This window comes from Piliocolobus tephrosceles, chromosome 10, assembly GCF_002776525.5.
Source record: "Piliocolobus tephrosceles isolate RC106 chromosome 10, ASM277652v3, whole genome shotgun sequence".
Classification (NCBI taxonomy): domain Eukaryota; kingdom Metazoa; phylum Chordata; class Mammalia; order Primates; family Cercopithecidae; genus Piliocolobus; species Piliocolobus tephrosceles.
In genome coordinates this window covers 61,404,867-61,424,033 of record NC_045443.1, presented here as the reverse complement: position 1 = coordinate 61,424,033, position 19,167 = coordinate 61,404,867, and the positions used below count along the sequence as shown (strand labels likewise).

Genomic DNA, 19,167 nt, shown 5'->3' with positions numbered 1-19,167 from the left:
CAGAATTTTGCTCTGTCACCCAGGCTGGAGCACAGTGGTGTGATCTCAGCTCACTGCAACCTCCATTCCTCAGGTTCAAGTGATTCTTGTGCCTCAGCCTCCTGAGCAGCTGGGATTACAGGCACGCACTACCACACATGGCTAATTTTTGTATTTTTAGTAGAGTTGGGTTTTTGTCATGTTGGCCAGGCTAGTCTCAAACTGCTGGCCTCAAATCATCCACCTGCCTCAGCCTTCCAAAGTGCTAGCATTACAGGCATGAGGCACTGTGCCTGGTCTATGTCCTGTTTTAAGGTAGAAAGGTGTAGATCAGAGAGCTCTGAGAGCCCTTCCTACCTCTGGTATCTCTCAAGCACCTTCAGGTCAAAATAACCAATATGCCAAAGTGGCATATTTTGGGTGGCATGTTCTGGTTCACTTCATGGGGAGCCCCTGATTTATAGCTGGTTGGTCAGAAATACAGGTAGAAACCTGGGAGTTGCAACTGGCATCTGAAGTTAGGGCAGTCTTGTGGGACTGAGCCTTTAACCTGTGGGGTCTGTGCTACTGCCAAGTAGTGAATGGCAGAATGGAATTGAATTGTAGTACTCCCCGTTGGTATCTAGAGAATCAGAGAATTGGCTTTGGGTGAAAGAAAAAAAAATCGCACACTTGGTGTCCGAAATGAGTAAAAACAGCTCAGACATATCTGTATATCTACATTTATATAGATATATTGATATATTAGTCTTTTTGAGGTATCTGTCCCTATAATTGGGAGTTGATGAAAAGCATAGAAGAAGAACATAGACTTTGCATTTCGCTAAGCCCAGGTTCGAATTCGGTTTCTCGCATTTCCTAGATGTGTGACCTTCAGCAGATCACTTAAACTTTGTGAGTCTTAGATTCCTCATCTCCATTACTAGCTTCACAGAGTTGTTGCATTACATGAAATAAGGTGGGCAGGGCAGGGTACACAGCTTGGGGGGGGGCGGTGAGCTGACTTATTGAAGTCAGCCCTTAAGATTGAATCTTTAGCAGAGGGAGAAGGGAAGGATGAAGGTCCGAGGAGGTGGATAGGCCCTTCTGCTTCTGGCATCCAGCTTGTGTAGCTAGGCCTGCCCATTCAGCCCATTCATTGTCCACTAGACTGTATTCTAAGTCGGACTCAGAGCTACGATGTGTGAGAAAACTGTGTGGTATTTTTACACTTTCATGGATGAGCACCTTTCCATGCTGACACACTGTGGCATGGAAACTGTAGAATTTGTTATTAGCAGGTTTATCAAATCCCTGGTTGCTCACCAGGTCTCCTGTCACACTAATTAGGGTATCTAACTGGTGTTGGTTGCCTTAAATGCATATTTATCCTTGTCCACAAGCATAATTATTCTTGGCTTTTTTTTTTTCCTTCAACATGTATAGGAAAATAAAAACACATAGAAAAATAATGTAGTAAAACAGATCGAAGTTTGATGACATTTAAATTCCTAGAAACTTTGCAAGTGTTATTAAAATTAGTGAAGAGTTTGTCCTGTGCTGATGTGCAAGGCTATTCATAGAATAACACTTGCCCCCACCTGTTCTCTACTTTCATTCCCAAAAGTACCATCTGACACTTGGGTGTGGGGGCTTTTGACAACACAAAACTGCCACTGTCACAAGGAGCCCCAGCTACATTACAAGATAGAAAACACTCCCCTTTTCCATTATGTCAACAGTGATGCTGTATGTTTTCTGTTCTTCCAGCTGCTTGTTCCCTGAGTCAGGTATTGCTATATATTTAGCGCCCCAGTGGTTCACCTCAGAGACATTCTGCAATATGTATCCTAAAGCAAGAGACAGGCCCAAACCTACCCGACCATCTATTTGACAATAGTCATTGCTAGAATCTTTAATATGTTACTAATGATGATGTCATGCCTAGAGCAGCGGCACCCGATAACTACTGAGCACTTAAATAAAGGTGATTATTAGGACTAACTCCAAACCTCTTGGGTAAAAAAGCCTAGGGGATATTTTTGTCATGTGATACAGGTGCCCATGGTCCAATCAACTCGGTCATCTGAACAAAGCAAGCTCAACATTGGAAATCATTTCTAGTAAAAATACTTAGTTTAAATTATCACATTTTTAACAGGATTCCTAAGTAGACCCCACTTTTCTGAATATATAGAGGAAAAGGTGCTTTTCTTTTTAGTATACATATGTTCTTATATGGGCCACAATTAGCACTTTGAATTGCCAAGGCTGATCTCAGATGCCTGATTACAGATGCCTGCCACCATACCTGGCTAATTTTTGTAGTTTTAATAGAGACGGAGTTTCTCTATGTTGGCCAGGCTGGTCTCGAACTCCTGACCTCAGGTGATCCACCCGCCTTGGCCTCCCAAAGTGCTGGGATTATAAGCATGAGCCACTCGCCTGGCCACAAAAGCTCTTGAATGGATTGGTTTATTAACCACTTAGTTTCGGTTTCAGGTACATTCTAAAACAGCATTACCCAACAGAACTTTTGGCAACGATGGAGATGTTCCATATCTTGTCTAATCATGTCTAATACAGTAGCTATTGGCCACCTGTGGCCACTGGGCTTTTCAAATGTGGCTAGTGCTGCTGAATAACTGAATTTAAGTTTACATTTAAATAGACACAGGTAACTAGTGTTTTCAAATATTCACTGCAGCTCTAGAAAAACAGAAAAGACCTTACAGGCTTTAGTGGTATGTTTTGAAATATTGACATAAAATTAAATAGACAAATCCCCAACCAGATTGAAACATAGTTTAACAAAATCTAAACTGAACCAAAGTTTAGTAATACCATAAAAGCCTTTGTAAAATGTCTTTTCTATTATTCTAGAGCTGCGGTGAATATTGGCTTTCCATATTCGTGAGTTCCACATTCATAGATTCAGCCAACAGAAGACAGAAATCATACTAAAAAAGAATTGAATCTGTGCCATACATGTACAGACCTTTTTCTTGTCATTATTCCCTAAACAATACAGTATAACTATGCACATGACATTTTTTGTTGTAGTTAGTATTATAAATAATCTAGAGATTATTGAAAGTATATGGGAGGGTATGCATAGGTTGTATGAAAATACTATACCATTTTCTGTCAGGCACTTGAGCAGATTTTGGTTTCCAGGGGAGATCCTAGAACCAATTTTCCATGGATACTGAGGGACAACTGTATGTATGTGTGTGTAATTTTTAAAAATAAATGTAAAACCTAGAGATTTTCTAAAACCAGTGATGTGGGGCAAAAGTAAAAGAACAAGAAACTGATGAGCCTCTCAGGTTTCATGGATAGTTTTTACATATGAAAGCTTGACAATCTTCCCCACAGGAATGGGACTTTATGAATGTAATTGAACCTCTTGCAATAGAGAAAGCAGATGTCTTATTCTTGTAGTGTCCCTTCTAAAAAATGTTCCTCAGCTGGCCCGTACTACCAAGCATTCCATAAGATATGCATTGTGCTAAATGACTGAAGGAATTCATAACCAGGCCACTGAAGAAGGGTGTCAACTGCTACATGCACACCAGAGAATACAGCAGATGACTCTGCACTCAGGCTCTCTCGTCATTATTGCCTTACACCTGCCAGACTCTGGTCCTTGGTGTCTGGGAGACCAGACTTTCCACCAAGTACAGAAACAGATTGAACGACACTTTATTTCTGAGTGGAGAGCACAGATGATCCTAATTCTCCAGACCATTGTTACAAAGTGAAATTTAAAGCTAACATAGGCCGGGCATGGTGGCTCACACCTGGAATCCCAGCACGTTAGGAGGCCAAGCCGGGCGGATCACTTGAGGTCAGGAGTTTGAGACCAGCCTGGCCAAAGTGGTGAAACCCTGTCTCTACTAAAAATACAAAAATTAGCCGGGCATGGTGGTGGGCGTCTGTAATCTCAGCTACTCAGGAGGCTGAGGTGGGAGGATTGCTTGAGCCCAGGAGGCGGAGGCCACAGTGAACTGAGATTGTGTCACTGCACTCCAGCCTGGGTGACAGAGTGAGACTCTGTCTCAATAAACAAACAAACAAACAAATAAAAATAAATAAATAAATAAAATAAAGCCAACATAGAAAGAGGCAGGGATGTGAAGACGAAAGTTGTTTTTTCTCAACTTCTTAATGACCTTGCACAAAAAAGAGAGAATTCAAGTTTGCTTAGTGAATTGGATGGAATGAGGTTTAAGAGACAACTTAAGACTGTTACAGGATGATTGTGCGGGTAACACTAACATCCTAACAGATAAGCCTCGGTGATCTCGTCCTCCTTTCCAGCATGCCAGCAGTGATGTGCTCTAGATTTCCTGCTCTCCTCCAAGCTGCTCGCTCCCTGGCTTGGTATTGCTGTATCACCAGGACCAAATGGTTTACCTCCTAGACATTCTGTAATTTGTGATCTGAAGCAGGAGATGGGCTCAAACCTGTCTGATTGATGAGTCATAAGTGCTTCCACTTAATTCCAGCAATGTACAAAGGCATTATTTGCATCACATTTAGTACCATTATTTGTGAAATGCCTACTTTTACAAGTGATTGTGTTGATTGGGGTCTTAAAGTTTCTTAAATTCCAAATAGAAAAAACTGATTCTGCCTATCTTGATGTCAAGGGGAATTTGTTGGGAGATTTTGGAGTCTCCTAGGGAATCAAAAGGGAAACAAAAGAGCCAAATAGTGGAAGACCAGGAACCCAGGTGCCTGTTCCAGGGCCTGAGCAGCCTGGCCAGGACCTCCTCCTAGGGTTCAGCCAGCTCTAAAAACTTCTAGACCTGTCTCTCAAGAACAAATGTCACAAATCCGGGGCAAGACATTGATTGGCCCAGACTGGGTCAGCAGTCCACCTCTAGACCCATCAGCTATGGCTAGGACAGGAGTGGATCTAGGTTTTATGGGGACTGAAACTCACAGAATTTGGAGAGTGCTCCCTTTGAAATAACTAAGACATCTGTTTTACATTGTACAAATACAATACCCACAGCACTCCAAAGAAATCAGGACAGAAGAAACTACAAAGTGCCTACAGCCACTCTCAAGAGAGGAAGTGAGATGGAAGAAAAATCAAAGTGGGAAGAAGAGCCTGTGGTCTTAAATTGTTGTGGTTGAAGAGGTGGATCATTCTCTTTGCAATTCTTATAAAAACATTTGGCCATGTTAACACAGTTTTAGGGTCTCTCCTAAGACTTTGGAAGGAACTCATGCACTGAGGGGCACTGAAACTTTATTTTTTTGTTTGTTTTGAGATAGAGTCTCACTCTTTTGTCCAGGCTGAAGTGCAGTGGTGCAATCTTGGGTCACTGCAACCTCCGCCTCCCAGGTTCAAGCGATTCTCCTGTCTCAGCCTCCTGAGTAGCTGGGACTACAGGCGCACACTACCACGCCTGGCTATTTTTATGTTTTTAATAGAAACTGGGTTTCACCATGTTGGCCAGGCTGGTCTCGAACTCCAGTGATCCATCTGCCTCAGCCTCCCAAAATGCTGTAATTACAAGTGTGAGCCACCGCACCTGGCCAGGGGCACTGAAACTTAAGCATCATTTGTTTCACAGAAGGAGCAAAGTCTTTTTTTTTTTAATTTAAGGATGAGGACCCTCATGGTAACTTTAGGAAGAGAGCAATTCTTCAAAAAAGGGAGAGGTTGGAAAGACAGAATAACAGCGGACTACTGTCTTATCCTGCACCTTATCCACCTTATACACCTTATCCGGCTATAACAAAATGCCTTAGACTAGGTAATTTATAAACAACAGAAATTTATTTCTCACAGTTCTGGAGGCTGGAAGTCCAAGATCTAGTCACTAGCAGACTCAGTGTCTGGTGAGGGCTGCTCTCTGCTTCAGAGATGGAAACTTCTTGCTGCATCCTCACATGGCAGAAGGAAGAAATCCTTTGTCCTCACATCATGGGAGGGGCAGTGGGACTGCGGCACTCCCGTCAACCTTTTATAAGGGTACTAATCCTGTTTATGAGGGCAGAGGTCTAGTGACTTAATCACTTCCAAAAAGGCCCTACCTTTTACATTTTATTTTTATTTTTTATTTTTGAGACAGGGTCTTGATCTGTTACCCAGGCTAGAGTGCAGTGGTGTGATCATAGCTCACTCAACCACCTAGGCTCAAGCGATCCTCCATCCTCAGCCTCCCAAGTAGCTGGGACTACGGGTGCACACTACCACACTCAGTTAATATTTCTATTTTTTGTAGAGATGACATCTCACTATGTTGCCCTGGCTGGTCTTGAACTCATGAGCTCAAGTGATCCTCCCACTTCAGCCTCCTAAAATGTTGGTATTACAGGTGTGAGCCACTGTGCTTGTCCGAAGACATGTTCATGTCAAGCCAAAGCTCTTTTTGCTCCATCATGCTACCCAGCTTACAATTTTGGACTTACAATTTTTGTGAGGATTTATGAACAGTCATTCAATCAGTATGTGTGACTAGGTCTTCATCATAATCTCAATCAAATTATTTAATTAATGACCAAATAACTATTTTTTTTTAAGTCAAGGAAGAAAAGAATGGCCTTGCCTTTTGGAGAATCAAAGAGCCCAGAAGTCTGAATGAATCTCCTCTCAGGTGAGATTGTTGCTTGGAGTATGTGTTTAACTTGCTAATCAAAACATTTTTACATTGCAACTTGTTTTTCTTAATTTTTTTTTTTCTCTACTAATGGCTTCTGTTAATCTTATGTACACAATAAGGAAGAAAGTATTTTTGAGAGAACTTTTTCTCAATTCAAATCAGTTAAATAGTATAGTTTTTCTAATTTTCTATATATTACTGAACATATAGATATCACAATACAGATAAATAATTCATTAAAATTAAATTTAAAAACATCTGTTGAAGTCTGGTTCTGTGTAGGACACTATGTTTAGGCCCTATGATGGATACAAAGATGAATAAGTCATAGATCCTGTCCTTGAGAAGCTGATTCTAACCAAGATATACAGCATTTGCACAAATAAAGAAAATGCATAGTCCACATATGCAGTGTCCTGAATGAGTATGAGCAATTTGCAAAGAGATTTAAAGAGGAGACAGATGATATTCAGTTGTGGGGAGACGTCAAGACGCCTGGTGACATTTGGTAAAGGAATATGGTGCCTGGAGATGGGAACACTGCAGTTGGAGGAATAGTGGAAGAGGAGATCCAGGCAGGAAAGAAATGGAACATGTGTTAGCCCCGTGGGATTGAAAATGGGACCTGAAAATGAAATGGAGCCCATACTTTGGAGGGTCTTAAAAGTCCAGATGAAGACTTCACATTTCGTTTCACAGGATACGAAAAACTATTGAAAGTTTTGACCATGAGAATGATATAAAAACCACTACTACAGAAAAATAATCCGACGATTGTGCTTAAAATGGATTGAAGTGGGGAAAGACCAGAGATTGGTGGAAAGTCATTAGAATGTGAACTGGGGTAGTGGTAGCAAGAATAAAGAAAATGGGATGGATGGAAGAGACATTTCATAGGCAGAATCCACAGTACTAACATTTGATTGAAACAGGAGAGATGGAAAGAGAAACTACTGTGGTTTCCAGCTGGGGTGACTGAATAATGATGCTCTTCAAAGAAATAAGGATGTCAGAAGGGATCACGCTCAAGTACTGGTTTAAATAGGTTAAGTTTGAGATCCTAGTGGGCTTATCTGGTGGAGAAGTTCATCTGGCAGTTGAAAATTTCAGTCTGGAAGGTGGGAAAGAAGTCTAGGTAAATTTAAAAAGGAGGAAAAGGAATCGTGGTTTTTTTTGTTTGTTTGTTTTTGTTTTTTTGAGACTGAGTCTCGCTCTGTCACCCAGGCTGGAGTGCAGTGGTATGATCTCTGCTCACTGCAACATCTGCCTCCCAGGTTCAAGCAATTTTCCTGCTTCAGCTTCCTGAGTATCTGGGATCACAGGCGCCCACCACCATGCCTGTCTAATTTTTTGTGTTTTTACTAGAGATGGGGTTTTGTCATGTTGACCAGGCTGATACTGAACTCTTGACCTCAAGTGATCTGCTCACCTTAGCCTCCCAGTGTCGGGATTACAGCATGAGCCACCGCACCTGGACAAAAAAAAAAAAAAAGGAGTTTCTTAAGTTGCATAAAGTTGCATAAGTTAAAGTGTGATACTGTTTTTTTTTTTCTTTTCTTTCTTTTTTTTTTTTTTTGAGATGGAGTCTTGGACTGACACCCAGGGTGGAGTGCAGTGGCTCGATTTCGGCTCACTGCAGCCTCCGCCTCCCGGGTTCAACTGATTCTCCTGCCTCAGCCTCGCGAGTAGCTGGGATTATAGGTGCCCGCCACCACGCCCAGCTGCTTTTTGTATTTTAAGTACAGATGGGGCTTCACCACGTTGGCCAGGCAGACCTCGAACTCCTGAGCTCGTGATTCGTCCGCCTTGACCTCCTAAAGCACTTGGATTACAGGCATGAGCCACCGTGCCCGGCCAAAGTGTGATACTGTTACACACTTTCTCTATTTAGATATTAGAAGGAAGAGGGGATTGTAGGATTCTGGGAGCTGCCAGTCAAGGGATATAGAGACATAGGGAAAATTAATATGAATTGGATCCTAGAAAGACAGGTCATAGCAAGGGGAAATATCCAGATTAGAAAAGCATTGCAAAATGCTGTTCAGAAAAAGTGAAATCCTACCTGGGGATATTCACAAAGCCATGGTGGGCCATGCTGTGTTTCTTAGCTCGCTGGGGAGGGACCTTTTCTCACTGCCCTTTCTGTCATTCTCACCCTGTCTCACAGTTTGAACAAGAGGACCTATGAGTTCTCTTCCAAACCGAAATTTCATTATTATTATAACTTCTTAGGAAGTTTCTTTTTCCTAAACACATTGCAAATTTGCTTTGTAGAATTTTAACCTTAGGGCCAATTATTCTGGATAAGAAAATTGTTGGACAGTGGCCACAGTAACTAATTTTCTTAAAGATGCTTAAGTTCAAGGTTAAGGAGTTAGCTATAGTGTTCCTGTCAGAGTTCTCAAGGCTTTGGAGGGTCTGATTATATTTGAAGCTAAACATCAAAAAATTTACCAACACAGAATTGTCTAATGTGTTCTATTTAGCATTGCAAACCATAGCTTAAAAATGGGCATTGAGACCCCTTTAAAATGCTGGCATCGGAGAAGGAACCAACAGCCTGTGTAGCTGAATTCCTTTCACCAGATTTCTCAAGGGGTGCTGCTGGCATTTGTGTGGTACCATTTGTACTTGTGCAGAATGGGGCCACACACTGTGAAACTTCAGCTTCCCTGGCTTTTGTCCACTAAGTGCCAGTAATGCTCCCCATTTATTGTGGCAACTAAAAAACACCACTACACATTTTCTTTTTACAAAATTTTACTTTATTTATGTAAAGTTCTGAGATACATGTGCAGGATGTGCAGATTTGTTACATAGGTAAATATGTGCCATGGTCACCATGCATTTTCATGGAACTACCTGGCTACTTCCAGTTCTCAACACACTTGTCAAATGGTCAAGATTTGTTTCCATTTCTCCCATTCTGTGCTCTTTCTCCGTTCTCTGTGCTGTCCTCTCTCTAGCCTTTCCTAGTATCTCAGTCTGTTTTCTGTTGCATATAACAGAATACCTGAAACTAGTTAATTTATAAGGAAAATAATGTATTTCTTACAGTTATGGACACTGAGCAGGCCAAGGTCAAGGAGTTGTATGTGCTGAGAGCCTTCTTGCTGGTGGGGACACTCAGCAGAGTTCCTAGGCTGTGCAGGACATCACATGGTGAGAGGACTGGGTGTGCAAGCTCAAGTTGTCTGTCTACTTGTTCTTATAAAGCCAGTTCCATTCCCATGATAACATATTAACACATTAACCCACTTGTCCATGAATTGATTCATCCATTTATGAGGGCAGAGCCCTCACTACCCAGTCACCTCTTAAAGGCCCCACCTCTCAATACTGCTATACTGGGGATTAAACTTCAATGTAAGTTTTGGAGGAGACAAATATTCAAACCACACCACCTAGCAAGCATCCTTGCTCTTCCTGTAAATTTTATGTTTGGGTTTTTACAGATAATACATTGTGATAATTCCTTCCTTCCTTCCTTCCTTCCTTCCTTCCTTCCTTCCTTCCTTCCTTCCTTCCTTCCCTCCCTCCCTCCCTCCCTCCCTCCCTCCCTCCCTCTTGCTTTCTTTGGCAGAGTCTAGCTTTGTCGCCTAGGCTGGAGTGCAGTGGCTCGATCTCGGCTCACCACAACCTCTGCCTCCCGGGTTCAAGCGATTCTCCTGCCTCAGCCTCCTAAGTAGCTGGGACTGCAGGCACCCACCACCACACCCGGCTACTTTTTTTGTGTTTTTGGTAGAGACGGGGTTTCACCTGTTTATCAGGCTGGTCTTGAACTCCCGGTCTTGTAATCCACCTGCCTCGGCTGGCAGTGGTCCCAAGTGCTGGGATTACCAGCGTGAGTCACCGTGCCCAGCACATTGTGATAATTTAATAATACAGATTTAAAATGGTTGTTCCTTTGGTGGGATTTCCATTTTAGCAGGCATGAAAGCCAGCAGCTCCAGGAAAGAAGTTCTATTTGGAGAATTTTGTTGTAACAGCTTTACTGAGGTATGATTGACACACAATAAACTGTGCATATATGTTTTATCAGATCTATCTCTCCATGAAACCATTACCACAATCAGTATGTATCACCCCCCTCCTCTCTACACTGTGCCCGGGAGACTTTTTTCAAGGCAGTAAACTGAGGCAATCATTAGGTCTCACCTTGATTATTTCCCATCTACCAGGGCTCATTATCTTTTATTGCCTGGTGTCTAGTGTCCTGAAGTCTATTTTTGCATATATTTTGTCCAATTTTTGGTTGTTTCAGGTGGGAGGGTATATATGGTCCCTATTACTCCATCTTGGCTGGAGGCAGAAAAAAACTAGTAAAATTTTAGGTTTATACCCATATATAAAGAAGAGGATTTGGACTGGTGTTAGATCCTTCCTGGAGTCAGTGACGGTTCTGGAATTTCCATAAAAAAGATCTTTGGGGCAGCAATAGGGGAGGTTAGGGAATTCATTTACCTAGACTGTATGTTTGTGTGGGGTAGATTGAAACTCTTTTTTCCTTAACAAGCACAGATACATTGCTTTTATGTGGCATAGATATTTATTTGTACTGGCTCACTCAGGGGAAGACTATTGGAGATCCTAGGGAGTGGGGGCACTAAAGTCTCCCCTTCTTTTGGCTTTTGCCTTTGGGAGCCTGCTGTTTCAGGCCAACTCGTCAATTTCATTTCCAGACTATATTAATGAAGATAATCCCGAAGTTCAGAAGGACCTCGATTATCAAAGATTCATGTATGCGTACTATTCTGCCTTTTCCACAAAGACAAAAACCACACACTTTTAGAAAACTTTCTTAACAAAGTTAAGTATCCCATACAAAGTTAGTTAGAGAAGTCAACTGAATATGAGATCTCGTTTTCCCCCAGCAGTCCTTCTATGTAAAGTTAAATAGACTGTAGGGGCTTGAATTTGCTTACCAGAAAGTTAGAGTCTAGGACACTCATTGCTGCTGCTTCTTTTCTTCTTCTTCTTTTTTTTTTTCTTTTTTGAGACAGGTTCTGACTGCCTAGGCTGGAGTACAGTGGTGAGATTATGGCTCACTAAAGCCTCAACCTCCTAGGTAGCTGGGATTACAGGCGTGCGCCACTATGCCCAGCTCCACTGCTGCCGCTTAATGTGGTGTTACTGCTTTGAGATTAGTCTACACTCTTATTATATGCTGACTAGGCGATGTGAGGACTTAGCCTAGATCTTCTGGGGTGTGGAAATAAAGCTGACTTGGAATAATGGGAAAAGTCCATGTTTATTTCTATTTTGGCCATATATAAGTATCTCCCAAGGGCTCCTGGAGAGTACAGACTCCTAGACTCTACTCCAGGCTGTTGAATCCTCAGCTTTAGGGACAGGGTTCAGTTGTCTGTTTTTGGTAGCTACCTAGATCATTCTGTTAGCTAGCTACCAAGGTTTGAGAATTGCTGGCCTAAATAATCTACAACGACATCAATCTTCCCCTGGAGTATTGGAACTCCTGAGTTCATAATATGTCTCTAACTCACCCATCAACTATCTCCACGGCCAAAACCCCACTATCATCTCTCATCACTTCTGCAACATCTGTAACTACGCCCTCCACCTCCATTCTCAGCAGCTGTCTACCTCTGCCTGAATCCATTATCCACCTTAAAGCCAAAATGATCTTTTCCAAATGTCCCTTTCTTGCTTAAAACCTTTCAGTGGTATTCCATTGCACAGCAAATAAACCTTTTACCACGTCTTGACATCCCTGCAAGACCTGGCCATTGCCTACCACTCCAGCTTGATCTCTTACTTCTCTCACTCATCTCAGTAGAGCACTGCAAACTCTTTCCAGCTCAGACCTTTGAACTTCTTACCCCTCTTAACATTGCTTTTCACATGGCTCACTCTTTCTCGTCCTTCAGATCTTAGCTTAAATGTCTGCATCCCAGAGAGGTCTTGCTTGATCAGCTAGTTTGAAGTATGCCACCCGTCAACACACACAGGTTTTCTTTATCAGACTGCTTTGCTGATTTCATTGCACTTTCATAAGTTATAACTACATGTTCATTGCTTACTGTCTGTCTTCCCACTAGAATGCAAGCTCCATGAGAGCTGGGACCTAGATATTCTTGCGCACTGATATATTCCTAGTGTTGGCCCAGTGCTTGGTACATACTAGGAGCTTAATATTTGTTGAATGAATAATCATATTCTTTGCAACCTAGCCTGGCTTGCATAATATTGGCTTGTGGGAATGTGATTTGCTCTAAATCCGTGTAATAATAAACCAGGTTTGGGCAGAGTTGGTGTATTTCCAATATTGTCCTGTAGAATGTGACTTATGAGCTTCTCGGGGGAGGGCTCTGCCTTGTAGCAGGGCACTGAGCGAAATTCTTAACATGGTCTCTGTAATTGGAAGGATTGAGGGAGGGGCAGTTCTAGGAATAGGGATCCACATGCTCCCAGACTGAAGTCTTCATTTCAGCATGTAATTCCCCTCATTTCTAGGATACTTTGAGAGTTCTATTGTTTTCCTCCAATTTAGAAAAATAAAAGAGGTTTTTAGTTCATGTTTGCAGCTGAGTGTGATGGCTTATGCCTGTAATACCAGCACTTTGGGAGGCCAAGGTGCGTAGACTGTTTGAGCGCAGGAGTTCAAGACCAGCCTGAGCAACATGGAGAAACCCCATCTCTTAAAAAAAAAAAAAAAAAAAAAAAAGCAACAATTAGCTGGGCTGGTGGCATGTCCCTCTAGTCCAAGCTACTCACACCACTGCATTCCAGCCTGGGTGACAGAGTAAGACTCTGTCTTGGCAAAAAAAAAAAAAAAAAGTAAATGTTTGCAATAGTTGTTTTGGTTACTGTGGAGGTTAAAACTCTGTTAAAAGTGACAGAAATGCATTTTAGGTTTAAAAAGGGAATTTATAGGAATTACTGGGTCAACTCATGAAATTCAGTATTCATTCAACAGATATATTTAGAAATGGAAGTATATAAAGATATAGACATAGATCTATCTGTCAGTCTAATCTGGCATATTCGAATTGCTGGGCTCTGTGTTCTATTTTAAAGGTATTAATACTCAGTAAAGTTCAGAAATGGAATCCTGGGAACGTAGGAATGGTAAGAACAGAATTTAGACACAGCTGGAACTGGGGGCTTGAGTGTCCCAGGACTCAGTCCCTGTCTCCTCCTCTGATGTTTGTTTGTCAATTGATCTTCTGTCCCTGAACACCACATCCTCCATGGGGCAGCAAACGAGTCACTGACTGTCTTAAATTCACATTTTACAGCTTCCACCCACCAGACAAAGGTTAACTCACCCACTTTCTTATATTGAATTTTTAAATCCTGAAGAAAGTCTCTGGTTGCCTAGCTTGAGTAAATGACACACTGCTGAAAAATATTCACCACAGCCGACAGATCAGAGTCTTTAAAAACATGGCAGCTTCTGTGTGCTCTGTGTGTAGAGGAGAGAAGTAGTTTCCAGACAAAGAGGGTGAAGAGGGAGCTGGGTCTACTGTCCCATAGTTTTCTAGCACTGTCATCTCCATAATTAAACATTTGAGTCAGAAGCCTAAACAAAAGGCAGGGTGGGATAGAAAACACTAAGTAGAGGACTAAAGGACGTTATCATGTACAGAGATTTGAAGCACCTCCTAGGTGCCATGTTTTAGGCCTAATGATGAGAAGCTGCAGGTCACAAGACGGATGTTGTTACCTTGGGACATCAGACTTACATAAGATGTGTATGATTACTTTTCAGGGTAATAGTAAACAACAGGCCTTTAAATACCTCTCGCGTATTCCTTTCTCATAGTAGATAAACATATAGGCTCTGGAGCTATACTGGCTGACTTCAAATCCTGACTCTGCCTTAAGCTAGCTATTTAATCTTTCCAGGCTTGCCTCTTCTCATAGGTGGAAGGGCTCATAATAGTACCTATCCCACAGGCGTGACATGTAAGGGCTAAATCATGTACATATAAGGTACTTAAACTCTGTGTGGCACATAGTGAGTCTGTATTATTATCAAACGTAGCTCTTTTGTTACTGCTGATGATCAGTAAGTCAATCACAGAATAATCACTATTCAGCATCCTCAGAATCTTTGATCAAGCCCGTGGGGGGCTTTCTTCTTTTTCTACTCTCACTAGTAATACTGTATTATTTAGGCCGGGCGCGGTGGCTCAAGCCTGTAATCCCAGCACTTTGGGAGGCCGAGACGGGAGGATCACGAGGTCAGGAGATCCAGACCATCCTGGCTAACATGGTGAAACCCCATCTCTACTAAAAAATACAAAAATCTAGTCGGGCGAGGTGGCGGGCGCCTATAGTCCCAGCTACTCGGGAGGCTGAGTCGGGAGGCTGAGGCAGGAGAATGACGTAAACGCGGGAGGCGGAGCTTGCAGTGAGCTGAGATCCAGCCACTGCACTCCAGCCTGGGCGACAGAGCGAGACTCCGTCTCAAAAAAAAAAAAAAAAAAAAATACTGTATTATTTAAAAAATAAAAATGCTGTTGTGCAATAATATGGCATGAGGTACCATTCTTAATTTTCTAAGAATTTCCTATACAATAGATTGTTCTAGTTCTATTATAGGACCAAGTCCCGTGTTTATGTAAATATACTATGTGTGTAAATGTATGAATCCAGGGTATTTAGAAACTCAAGAGTAAAGATTCAAAGACTTCAATATTTGTTCTAAGTCTTTATTTCTTGATATTTCTCAAAATAAACTGAAAATATTAGATAGATATATTCTCTTTTTTTTTTTTTTTTCCAGATAGGGTCTCATTTTGTCACCCAGGCTGGAGTGCAGTGGCAAGATTTCAGCTCATTGCAGCCTCAACCTCCTGGGCTCAAGTGATCCTCCCACTGCAGTCCCCCAAGTAGCTGGGACTACAGTGCGCGCCACCATGCCTGGCTAATTTTTTGTGTTTTCTTTTTGAGGCAGAGTCTCGCCCTGTCACCCAGGCTGGAGTGCAGTGGTGCGATCTCATTGCAACCTCCACCTCCCAGGTTCAATCAATTCTCGTGCGTCAGCCTCCCAAGTAGCTGGGATTATAGGCATGTGGCACCACGCCCAGCTAATTTTTGTATTTTTAGTAGAGACGGGGTTTTGCCATGTTGGTCAGGCTGGTCTTGAACTCCTGGTCTCAAACAATCCGCCCACCTCAGCCTCCCAAAGTGCCAGGATTACAGGCATGAGTCACCATGCCCAGTGATATATTCTCTTATATATTAATACAATTTTCTCAGTTTATTACTGTTAACAAATATTTATAAAAATATAAAAAAATTATTGAGCATTGAGATAGAATCAATATACTTTCTTCTTCTCCTCTTTACTCTCCTCCATCCTTTTATTCCTATCTTCTTTTCCTTTTTGTCCCTCCCTGCCTTCCATTTATATACCTGTTTGAAAATTTTCACTGCATGTATAGTCAGGAGCAGAATTGTTTGGTACATTCTATATATTAATCTGCTTGTTGTTTTTAGACATTCCGAATATCACCTCCCATTTTGTTAGCTACCTGTTAGCTTTATCTATGTGGTGTCTTTATTGACTATCATTTTAATTTTGATATTAATAAAATTAATCAAGAAGGTTTGATTCAGATCAAGTTGGAGTAAGCACACTTTCTTCTACCTTTCCCACTGAATGCAAGTAAAAATCCTGAATGGAACACATACAATTGATTGCCTGATTTTTGAAAAAATCAATCTTCTCTATAGAATTTAAGTAAGACCCAGAATCACATAATATTCAAAATGTCCCAGATGCAATAAAAATTGCTTGACATTTGGAGAGCTAGCAAAATTTCAACATTTTATGAAGGACAACAGATAACAATCCCAAGATGACACAGATGTTTGAAGTACAAAAGATTTTTTTTTTCTTTATTAATAGAAATGGGGCCTTGCTGTGTTGGCCAGGTTGGTCTTGAACTCCTGGGCCTCAAGTGATCCTCCCACCTCAGCCTCCCAAAGTGCTGGGATTACCGAAATAAGCCACCATGCCTGGCCCAACCAAAGACTTTAAGGCAACTATTATAACCATGCTCCAAGAAATAATTATGAACCCCTTTGAAGCAAATGGAAAGACAGAAAGTCTCAGCAGAGAAATAGAAGACATAAAAAAGGGACCAAATGGAAAGTTTAGAATGAAAAACATACTGCAATAACTGAAATTTTAAAAATTCACTGAATGGCTCAATAGCTGGAATGGAGATGACAGAAGAAAGTCATTGAATTTGAAGATAGATGAATAGAAATTATCTAGTCCGAACAAAAAAGAATAAAGATTGAAGGAAAAGACAAACAGAATCTCAGGGTACTGTGTGGCAGTATGAAAGATCTAGTATTCATGTCTTCAGAGTCTTGGAAGCAGAGGAGAAAAAGTATAGTGCAGAAAAATAGCCAGGCACAATGGCTCATGCCTGTAATCCTAGCACTTCGGGAGGCCTAGGCAGGAGGATTGCTTGAGCTCAGGAGTTCAAAACCAGCGTGGGTAACACAGTGAGACTCTGTCTCTAAAAAAATTAATTAATTATTTAATTAAATGTAAAAAAATTAATGAAAAGAAAAAGTATTTGGAGGAATAATGACAGAAAATTCTCCAAATTTGGCAAAAGACATATACTTATAGGTTCAAGAAATTCAGTGAACCCCAAAAAAGATAAACTCAAAAAAATTCCACACCCAAACACATCATGATCAAACTGCTGAAAAAAAGGAAATTAAAAGATACTTAGAACTTAATGACAATACATATCAAAGTGCATGCAACTGAGCTAAAGCAGACTTTAGAGGTCTGCTCTAAAGCTATATTTATAAATTTTACTGTATTCACCAAGAAATAAGAGAGGTTAAAAAATTAATGAGTTAAATATTCCACTTAAGAAACTGTAGGCTGGGGCAGGGTGCAGTGGCTCACAGCTGTAATCCCAGCACTTTGAGAGGCTGAGACAGGGGGATTGCTTGAACCCAGGAGTTTGAGACCAGCCCTGGCAACATAGTGAGACCCCATCTCTACAAAAAAGTTTTAAGTTTATAAAAATGAAAGAGAGATTTCAAGCTGGGAACAGAGGTTCATGCCTGCAACCTCAGCAATTTGGGAGACTGAGGCAGGAGGATCACTTGAGGACAGGAGTTTAAGAACAGCCTGGGCAACATAGTGAGACCCTCATCTCTACAAAACAAAGTAGTTTTCTACTATCATAGCGGTTCTAATCTCATGGGAGAGAGAAGACAACTTAATGTAAAAGGATAAACTTCCCTCCAAAATTATTGAAATAAAAAAAAAGACAAACCATCAACTCAAGGCAATATAGGGTAATAGTAATAGCTTGCACATATTGTTTCCAGTTTTGCAAACTCATTGCATGTATCCTCACAGAAACCTTATGAGATGGGTGCTATTATTGTTTCTGTTTTAAAATAAGGAAATGAAGTCCTAGGTCCACTAAGATATCAAAGACAAAATAAGCATAGATTTAGTTTTATTTGTGATTCTAGAATTGAGAGAAGTGATCTGAAAAGCTGAGCAGAGGAGGTTGACTTTGTAGGCAGAGAAAGGCTGAAGCAAGCTGAAACAAGACAAAAATTGGATTACTTGTTTCAAAGCTACTGTTCTTAGAGGGTTAAAACAGAGGACACTACTTCATTATTGACTTAGGTTGACTGGAATCTGTTTTTCTGGAAAACTGGTCAGTTTCCAAGTTCAGTTTGATTACTGGTACTAAGCACAAGGGACTCCCTTCTGTTTTGGTCTGTTCTGCTGGGGCCTCACGCAGGAGGCTAGTTGAAAACAATGGCCTCTCATAAACTTTGTTTAACAAAGGTCACATAACCATCAAGTGGCAGAGCCAGGATTGGAATTTAGGTCTCACCAAACTCTGCAACTTCTAAGCTTCCTCAACGTGTTTCCTTGTGCAGCAAAGTAAAGAAAGGTCATGGTCTGCTGGAGAGAAAAGGGAAGGTAAAGGACACAGCATTGATTCTGAAAAAAGTGCTGATGCTATTGGGAAAATCAGAAGAGTATTAGCAGCAGGAGGGGAATTAAAGAAAATACCATTTAAAAAAATCTCAGGCCAGGCACAGTGGCGCAGGCCTGTAATCCCAGCACTTTGGGAGGCGGGGCTGGTGGTGGGCAGATCACTTGAGCCCAGGAGTTTGAGACCAGCCTGGGCAACATAGTGAGACCCCATCACTGCAAAAGAATACAAAAATTAGCTGGCCACAGTGGCATGAACCTGTAGTCCCAGCTACTCAGGAGGCTAAGGTGGGAGGATCACATGAGCCTGGGAGGTGGAGGTTGCAGTGAGCCCAGATCGTACCACAGTACTCCAACCTGGGTGATAGAGTGAGACCCTGTCTCAAACAAACAAATAAACAAACAAAACCCCTCTCTTCGTATCCCTATTTGAATAGATTTTTGTTTATAGGATCCATTAGCAATGTACAATCAAAGGACAATTAGGTTTCAAAACTAGAATGAGAAAGTCCTTTCAGTGGAAATATCAGGGCTCCATGAAGGACAGGCACCATGCTTTCAATATACAAAGTGCTTCATTATACGAAATAAAATATATTTCAGAAATACAGTTTATTTCTG

The 19,167-nt window shown here is 41.4% G+C and overlaps 1 protein-coding gene across 2 annotated transcripts in view; it reads left to right on the top strand.

Annotated features, from left to right (window-relative positions):
* Window positions 1-19,167, top strand: part of C10H12orf56 (chromosome 10 C12orf56 homolog) — a 114,523-nt gene that overhangs the window by 48,317 nt on the left and 47,039 nt on the right. For both annotated transcript variants that reach the window (XM_023225140.2, XM_023225139.2), the window contains exon 3: window positions 6,503-6,575. In XM_023225140.2, coding sequence (XP_023080908.1) covers window positions 6,503-6,575 — 73 coding nt within the window. The remainder of the gene's footprint in view (window positions 1-6,502; window positions 6,576-19,167) is intronic.